At 35.4% G+C, this 10,000-nt stretch overlaps 1 protein-coding gene across 9 annotated transcripts in view; it reads left to right on the top strand.

Moving 5' to 3' along the window:
* LOC135093632 (ankyrin-1-like) overlaps positions 1–10,000 on the top strand; it is a 61,636-nt gene that overhangs the window by 29,630 nt on the left and 22,006 nt on the right. For all 9 annotated transcript variants that reach the window (XM_063993067.1, XM_063993068.1, XM_063993066.1 and 6 more), the window contains one exon: positions 2,989–3,302. In XM_063993067.1, coding sequence (XP_063849137.1) covers positions 2,989–3,302 — 314 coding nt within the window. The remainder of the gene's footprint in view (positions 1–2,988; positions 3,303–10,000) is intronic.

Here is a 10,000-nt window from a genome sequence, read left to right as displayed (position 1 = left end):
CCTTCTCCTCCACATCCTCCTTCTCATTTTCCTTCTCTTCCTCCTTCTTTTTCTTATCATCATCTTCCTCCTCTTACTCCAGCATCATTTTACTCTAATTCTCCTCCTCTTCCATCTCCTTCCAATACTCTTCCTCCTCTTCCTTCTGTTTCTCCACTTCCTTCTTCTCATTTTCCTTTTCTTCCTCCTCATTTTCCCCATCCTTATCTTCCTCCTTCTACTCAAGCTCCATTTTACCATAATTTTCCTCCTCCTCCTCCACCTCCTCCTCCTCCTTTTCATCTTCCTCCTCCTCTTCTTCCTGCTCCACCTCCACCTTCTTCTTTTCCTTATCTTTCTCCTTCTATTCCACATCATCATCTTCCTCCTCTTATTCAAGATTCATTTTACCTTAATCCTCCTCCTCCTCCTCCTTCTCCTCCTCCTCCTCCTCCTCCTCCTCCTCCTCCTCCTCCTCCTCCTCCTCCTAGTTAGAAGTAGTTACCAAACAGCCTTGCAAGGACCAAAAGGTCTGTTGCTGTTTGGCTTTCCTTTGTATTCCTTTGTATTCCTCCTCCTCCTCCTCCTCCTCCTCCTCCTCCTCCTCCTCCTCCTCTTCCTCCTTCCCCAACTCCTTTTCTTTCTTTTCCTCTTCCTCCTCCACCCTTCCTTCTCTTCTTCTTGTTTTAGTCCTCCTCAGGAGGAGGAGCAGGAGGAGGAGGAGGAGGAGGAGGAGGAAGAGGTGTAAAAGAAGGAAGAAAGGAGCTAAAGATGACTTAATCAAAATATTTAGTGATGAAACCAGAGTGTGACACGGTGGTTGAAACAGAGACAAACACGGTGGTTGAAACAGAGACAAACACGGTGGTTGAAACAGAGACAAACACGGTGGTTGAAACAGAGACAAACAAATAGATAGATAAAAATTATAAAAATGATAATAACAATAAGAATAATAGAGATGATAATAATGGTAATAATAATTATAATAATAACAATAAGAATAATAATAATGATAATGATAATAATAATAATAATAATAATAATAATAATAATAATAATAATAATAATAATAATAATAATAATAATAATAATATTTAATAATAATAATAATAATAAAAATAATAATAATAAGTGATAGTATTATAGTCTTATCTCTTCACACACACACACACACACACACACACACACACACACACACAGACACACACACACACACACACACACACACTTCTTCTTTTCCTTCTCCCTATCATCCACATTTTTTCTTCCTCAAAAGGAAGAGGAAGAGGAGGAGGAAGGGAAAGGGGAGGAAGAAAAAGAAGAGGAGGAGGAGGAGGAGGAGGAGGAGGAATACAAAGGAATACAAAGGAAAGAACAGACAGCAAGAGCCCTACTGGGCCTAACGAGGCTGTCTGTGTGCCTATTCTACCACTACCACTACAGATTCTAAGAGTTAGAGGCTGGAGGACACTAGGGGTCAAAGAAGGAAAACAAGAGAGCAAAGGGAGAAGTAAAGGCTAAGGTGTGATAGGAAAGGATGAAAGAGAAATAATACTATTTAGTACAGTAACTAAAAAAAAAAAAAATTTTGTAGGCGCAAAGTACGTAATATGAGGGGTTGATGCGAGGTGATTGTCCAACCTTTGTTTAAAAGTTTCTATTGTATTTTTATCGACAATATGTGCTGGGAGAGAGTTTCAGACATTTACAATTCTATTGAAGAAATAATACTTAGCCTCGTCTGATCTGAAACGCCTATAATCGTCTATAATCTTGTAACCATTATTTCTAGTTGTGTTGGAACTGTCAATGATGAGATAGTTGTTTACATTTTACATTATCAAAGCCCCGACACATTTTAAACAGTTCAATTAAGTCTCCTCGCATTCGCCGTCTCTCTAAACTGAACAAGTTGAGTTCCCTCAAGCGCTCCTCATAAGGCTTGTTCCGCAGCCGTGGGATCAACTTGGTAACTCTTCTTTGGACTCTCTCCAGCTTGTCTATATCTTTCCTGTAATGGGGTGACCAGAACTGGACACAGCACTCAAGTTGAGGTCGGACAAGCGTATTAAACAATGAGAGAATTACCCCTTCTGATTTGAATTCGAAAGTCCTACCAATAAACCCAACCAATTTATTTGCTGTTTTAACTACTTCCAAGCAGTGTTTACTTGACTTGAGGTCTGAGGTAATTATAACGACCAAGTCCTTTTCCTCATTAACCTTGAGAAGCTCGGTACCGTTCATTAAGTAATCAGTGTGATCGTTATTACTACCAATGTGCAACACTTTAAATTTATCTACATTGAAGCTCATCTACCACTTGTCTGACCAAGTAGCTAAGTGGTCGAGATCAAATTGTAATTTTTTTTTATCCTCGGACGTGACTACTTTATTCATTATTTTTGTATCATCAGCGAACTTAGATACTTTACAGGTGAGGCCCTCATCGATATCATTAACGTAAATAAGGAAAAGAACAGGGCCGAAGACAGATCCCTGTGGTACACCGCTTAAAACTTCTCGCCAGTTTGAAAATTTACCATTTTAAAACAACGCGCTGCTTTCTCTCAGACAGATAGTCTTCAAGCCAATTGAGAAGTTTTCCATTTATACCATGTGACTTCAATTCAGCTAGTAGCCGCTTGTGGGGAACTTTGTCAAAAGCTTTTTGAAAAAAATAGATACACTGCCTTTGTTTCGTCGTACATGATGAAAACATCACCAGAAGGAGGAGGAGGAGGAGAAGGAGAAGAAGAAGAAGAAGGGGGAGGAGGAGGAGGAGAAGGAGGAGGTGTAAAAGAGTGATGAAACTAGAGTGTGACACGGAGGATGAAACAAAAAGACGAATAAATATATAGATAAAGAATAGATAAATAAATAAGTAAATGGATAATAATAATAATAATAATAATAATAATAATAATAATAATAACAATAATAATAAGAGTAATAGTAATATGTTCTTATCTCCATACACACACACACACACACACACACACACAGGATGGACAGCCCTACATTTTGCTGCAATGGAGGGCCACCAGCAGTGTTTGGCGGCCCTCTTGCCCATCACCCCTCCCACTCCCGCACACCTCGAGGCATATACCCCGGTGCACGCCGCCAGTTATGAAGGCCACGTGGAGATACTGGAGCAGCTGGTAGGTGCTGGTTGGCCCTTCACCACCAAGGACAGTGATGGCGACACACCCATGCACTGTGCTGCGGCCGGGGGTAGCGTGACATGTCTGCAATGGCTGGTGCAGCGAGGGGGTGATCCAAGCGTGCAAAATAATGCTGGAAACACCCCACTTGACCAGGTAGGCAGAAGGGAGGGGCAGGAGGGTGAACGTATGCAATCTCTCTTATGATCTGGTTCAAAGTTTAACCGGTAGAGATACCAAAGCAATATGCGATTGGATAACCAGGTTTATTATTTATTTTTTATTTTTAGTAGTAGTAGTAGTAGTAATAGTAGTAGTAGTAGAAGTAGTAGTAATAGTAGTAAAAGCAGTTGTACTGCTAGTAGTAGAAGTAGTTCTAGAAGAAGTAATGGTATTTTTATTATTACCTATTATCATCGTTTTCACTGCCTAAATCAATAATTATGAAAAAATTAATATCATTATCATTATTTTTTCACCTTGACTTTTTTCTTACTTTATTCTTTAATTTTAGTTATCAGTATCACCATATATATCTTTAATGTCTTTCTTCCTTATCATCACCGTCCTTTTATCATCATCATCATCATCATCATCATCATCATCATCATCATCATCATCATCATCATTATAATTTTTTATCATCATTAATATATTATTATTTTATATTATCATTACTAGTAGTAGTAGTAGTAGTAGTACTAGTAGTAGTAGTAATAGTAGTGGTAGTAGTAGTAGTCTCCTCCACCCTCTGACTACTTCATGCCACGTATTAAAATTTTTCGCAATGATGTTTTCCATGCCCTCGCTGGCCTAAACCCTCGGAAGGCTTATGGACCTGATGGGGTCCCTCCTATTGTTCTCCGAAACTGTGCCTCCGTGCTTGCACCTTGCCTAGTCAAACTCTTTCAGCTCTGTCTGTCAACATCTACCTTTCCTTCTTGCTGGAAGTTTGCCTACATTCAACCTGTTCCTAAAAAGGGTGACCGTTCTAATCCCTCAAACTACCGTCCTATTGCTTTAATTTCCTGCCTATCTAAAGCTTTTGAGTCTATCCTCAACAGGAAGATTTTTAAACATCTATCACTTCACAACCTTCTATCTGATCGCCAGTATGGGTTCCGTCAAGGCCGCTCTACTGGTGATCTTCTGGCTTTCTTTACTGAGTCTTGGTCATCCTCTTTTAGAGATTTTGGTGAAACTTTTGCTGTTGCCTTGGACATATCAAAAGCTTTTGATAGAGTCTGGCACAAAGCTTTGATTTCCAAACTACACTCCTACGGTTTCTATCCTTCTCTCTGTAACTTCATCTCAAGTTTCCTTTCTGATCGTTCTATTGCTGCTGTGGTAGACGGTCACTGTTCTTCTCCTAAATCTATTAACAGTGGTGTTCCTCAGGGCTCTGTCCTGTCACCAGCTCTCTTCAGCTTCATTCATTAATGATCTTCTAAACCAAACTTCTTGTCCTATCCACTCCTACGCTGATGATACCACCCTGCACTTCTCCACGTCTTTTCATAGACGTCCAACCTTTCAGGAGGTAAACATAGCACGCAGGGAAGCCACAGAACACCTGACTTCTGATCTTTCTAAAATTTCTGATTGGGGCAGTGCAAACTTGGTATTGTTCAATGCCTCAAAAACTCAATTCCTCCATCTATCAACTCGACACAACCTTCCAGACAACTATCCCCTCTTCTTCGATGACACTCAACTGTCCCCCTCTTCTACACTGAACATCCTCGGTCTGTCCTTTACTTATAATCTGAACTGGAAACTTCACATCTCATCTCTAGCTAAAACAGCTTCTATGAAGTTAGGTGTTCTGAGACGTCTCCGCCAGTTTTTCTCACCCCCTCAGCTGCTAACTCTGTACAAGGGCCTTATCCGTCCATGTATGGAGTATGCTTCACATGTCTGGGGGGGTTCCACTCATACTGCTCTTCTAGACAGGGTGGAATCAAAAGCTTTTCGTCTCATCAACTCCTCTCCTCTAACTGACTGTCTTCAGCCTCTCTCTCACCGCCGCAATGTTGCATATCTAGCTGTCTTCTACCGCTATTTTCATGCTAACTGCTCTTCTGATCTTGCTAACTGCATGCCTCCCCTCCTTCCGCGGCCTTGCTGCACAAGACTTTCTTCTTTCTCTCACCCCTATTCTGTCCACCTCTCTAACGCAAGAGTTAACCAGTATTCTCAATCATTCATCCCTTTCTCTGGTAAACTCTGGAACTCCCTGCCTGCTTCTGTATTTCCACCTTCCTATGACTTGAATTCCTTCAAGAGGGAGGTTTCAAGACACTTATCCACCAATTTTTTACCACTGCCTTGACCCTTTTAAGGGACTGGCATTTCAGTGGGCATTTTTTTTATTGATTTTTGTTGCCCTTGGCCAGTGTCCTTCTTACATAAAAAAAAAAAAAAGTAGTAGTAGTAGGAGCAGTGGTGGTAGTAGTAGCAATAGTAGCAGTATTTCTAGTAGTAGTAGTAGTAGTAATTGTAGTAGCAGATATTTTTTTCATATTTATCATTATCATTAACAGGTGTTTTTTTGTTTTTCCTAGTGTTATTTTCACAACTAGTTTCCTTATTATTATTATTACTATTATTATTATTATTATTATTATTATTATTATTATTATTATTATTATCATTTTTATTATTATTATTATTATTATTACTCTTATTACTATTATTATTATTATTATTATTATTATTAGAGAGAGAGAGAGAGAGAGAGAGAGAGGAGAGAGAGAGAGAGAGAGAGAGAGAGAGAGAGAGAGAGAGAGAGAGAGAGAGAGGGAGAGAGTAGAACCAAGGAGAAATCTTTTAATGAAACAATCAACTTAATAACTAACCTAAAATGCATAAAATACTTTACAGTAGGTAATACAGTGACAACACACTTTTTAACAACCCACTTACCACCTGACACAGGATAAACTACCATAGAATTTAGTGACCAACAAGGATGTTTCTTACCCTCGCTAACCCATAATGAACGTAGAATAAACAAATGACAGAGATGTACTGTTTAAAAAGAAAATCTTACTTCACCTCATTTAATTCTTGGCCAACACACCATGTTTCACTTTACTTATTCACATTCTCACATGAATTACATAAAAATGAAAACTGAAAGCACCTCACAATTTTGGCAGTTAGACATTCCTTAACCACCGAAACAACCAACTGATAAATATTATTACTTACATAATTTATACATATTATAAAGTGACAACAATAAAAATAAAAATAAAAAGATAATAACAATAATAGTAATAATACTAATACTAATAATAATAATAATAATAATAACAATAATAATAATAATAATAATAATAATAATAATAATAATAATAATAATAATAATAATAATAATAATAATAACAACAAAAATCCAATAAAATAAAATGCCCACTGAGATGCCAGTTCCATAAACGGGTCCAAAGCGGTAGTCACAAAATTGAAGGATAAGTGTCTTGAAACCTCCCTCTTGAAGGAATTCAAGTCATAGGAAGGTGGAAATACAGAAGCAGGCAGGGAGTTCCAGAGTTTACCAGAGAAAGGAACGAACGATTGAGAATACTAGTTAACTCTTGCATTAGAGAGATGGACAGAAAAGGAGTGAGAGAAAGAAGAGTCTTGTGCAGTGAGGCCGAGGGAAGAGGGAAAGTATGCAGTTAGCAAGATCAGAAGAGCAATTAGCATGAAAATAGCGGTAGAAGACAGCTAGAGATGCATTAAAGAGGTAGACAGAATAGGAGTGAGAGAAAGAAGAAAGTCTTGTGCAGTGAGGCCGTGGGAAGAGGGGAGGCATGCAGTTATCAAGATCAGAAGAGTAGTTAGCATGAAAACAGCGGTAGAAAACCGCTAGAGATGCAACACTGCGGCGATACGAGAGAGGCTGAAGACAGAGGAGAGGAGTTGATGAGACGAAAAACTTTTGATTCCACCCTGTCTAGAAGAGCGGTATGGGTGGAACCACTCCAGACATGTGAAGCATACTCCATACATGGACGGATAAGGCCCTTGTACAGAGTTAGCAGCTGGGGGGGTGAGAAAAACTGGCGGGAGACGTCTCAGAACGTTTAACTTCATAAAAGCTGTTTTAGCTAGAGATGAGACGTGAAATTTCCAGTTCAGATTATAAGTAAAGGACAGACAGAGGATGTTCAGTGTAGAAGAGGGGGACAGTTGAGTGTCATTGAAGAAGAGGGGATAGTTATTATTATTATTATTATTATTATTATTATTATTATTATTATTATTATTATCATTATTATTATTATTAATATTATTATTACTTCTATTATTATTATTATTATTATTATTATTATTATTATTATTATTATTATTATTATTATTATTATTATTATTATTATTACTACTATTATTATTATCATTATTATCACATAATTTTTATAATGTTTGTTATCATTATAATTATCAATGTGTCGAGTTGATAGATGGAGGAATTGAGTTTCAGAGGCATTGAACAGAACCAAGTTTGCTTTGCCCCAATCATAAATTTTAGAGGGATCAGAAGTCAGGCGTTCTGTGCCTTCCCTGCGTGAAATGTTTACCTCCTGAAGGGTTGGACGTCTATGAAAAGACATGGAAAAGTGCAGGGTAGTATCATCAGCGTAGGAGTGGTTAGGACAAGAAGTTTGGTTTAGAAGATCATTAATGAATAATAAGAAGAGAGTGGGTGACAGGACAGAACCCTGAGGAACACCACTGTTGATAGATTTAGGAGAAGAACAGTGACCGTCTACCAGAGCAGCAATAGAATGGTCACATAGGAAACTTGAGATGAAGTTATAGAGAGAAGGATAGAAGCCGTAGGAGGCTAGTTTGGAAATTAAAGCTTTGTGCCAGACTCTATGAAAAGCTTTTGATATATCCAAGGCAACAACAAAAGTTTCACCAAAATCTCTAAAAGAGGATGACCAAGACTCAATAAGGAAAGCCAGAAGATCACCAGTAGAGCGGCCTTAACGGAAGCCATACTGGCGATCAGATAGAAAGTTGTGAAGTGATAGATGTTTAAGAATCTTCCTATTGAGGATAGACTCAAAAACTTTAGATAGGCAGGAAATCAAAGCAATAGGACGGTAGTTTGAGGGATTAGAACGGTCACCCTTTTAAGGAACAGGCTGAATGTAGGCAAGCTTCCAGCAAGAAGGAAAGGTAGATGTTGACAGACAGAGCTGAAAAAGTTTCACTTGGCAAGGTACAAGCACGGAGGCACAGTTTCGGACAACAATAGGAGGGACCCCATCAGGTCCATAAGCTTTCCGAGGGTTTAGGCCAGCGAGGGCATGGAAAACATCATTGCGAAGAATTTTAATTGCTAGCATGAAGTAGTCAGAGGGTGGAGGAGAGGGAGGAACAAGCCCAGAATCGTCCAAGATAGCGTTTTTTAGCAAAGGTCTGAGCGAAGAGTTCAGCTTTAGAAATAGATGTGATAGCAGTGGTGCTATCTGGTTGAAATAAAGGAGGGAACGAAGAAGAAGCAAAGTTATTGGAAATATGTTTGGTTAGATGATAGAAGTCACGAGGGGAGTTAGATCTTGAAAGATTTTAACACTTTGTTAATGAAGATGTTTTTGGCTAGTTGGAGAATAACAATAATATAAAAAAGGATAATAAAATTATAGGATAGTAATAATAATAACAATAATAATAATTATAATAATAATAATAATAATAATAATAATAATAATAATAATAATAATAATAATAGGATAAGACAATAAAAGAAAGATATAATACTTAAAAGTCATAATTATTTTTAACAATAAAATTATTATTATTATGTTTATTATTCTTATTATTTTTAGTAGTAGTAGTAGTAGTAGTAGTATGATCATTCTTATCTTTATTATTATTATTATTATTATTATTATTATTATTATTATTATTATTATTATTATTATTATTACTATTATTATTATTATTATTATTATTATTATTATTATTATTATTATTATTAATTATTATTATTATTATTATTATTATTATTATTATTATTATTATTATTATCATTATTATTATTATTGTTATTATTGAGAATCATCATCACAATAATTTTTCTTTTCTTTATTTGTATAGTGATAAGTTGTTGTTTATTTTAGGTATTATATAACCCTATTATACTATCATTATTATTTGTAGCATAAACTTATCTTATTACTATTATTGTCACTATTATCATTATCTTATTGACTTTTTTTTTATTAGTCGCAATTACTATTATATTATACTAGTAGTAGTAGTAGTAGTAGTAGTAGTAGTAGTAGTAGTAGTAGTAGTAGTAGTAGTGAAACTAGTATTAGTACTAGATTTTTCATTATCATCAACGTTATCACTAACTTAATAAAATAATAGATAATTTTTAATGAATTATTATTTTTTATTTTATCATTATCATCCTTTTACACCTTTACTCTCTTATTACCCTATCTTCACCGTTATTATTATTATTATTATTATTATTATTATTATTATTATTATTATTATTATTATTATTATTATTATTACTTTTATTATTTTCATTATTATTATTATTATTATTATTATTATTATTATTATTATTATTATTATTATTATTATTATTACTATTATTATTATCATTATTATTACATAATTTTTGTTATCATTATAATTATCAAATAGCTTTCCTTTTCTTACTAATTTCATCACCACTATTATTATTATTATTATTTATTATTATTATTATTATTATTATTATCATTATTATTATTATTATTATTATTATTATTATTATTATTATTATTATTATTGTTATTATTATTATTATTATTATTATTATTATTATTATTATTATT

The sequence above is a fragment of the Scylla paramamosain genome, chromosome 43 (genome assembly GCF_035594125.1).
Source record: "Scylla paramamosain isolate STU-SP2022 chromosome 43, ASM3559412v1, whole genome shotgun sequence".
In the NCBI taxonomy this organism is placed as follows: Eukaryota; Metazoa; Arthropoda; class Malacostraca; order Decapoda; family Portunidae; genus Scylla; species Scylla paramamosain.
The sequence above is the reverse complement of the archived record's forward strand: the minus strand, read 5'-3'. Positions and strand labels throughout refer to the sequence as shown.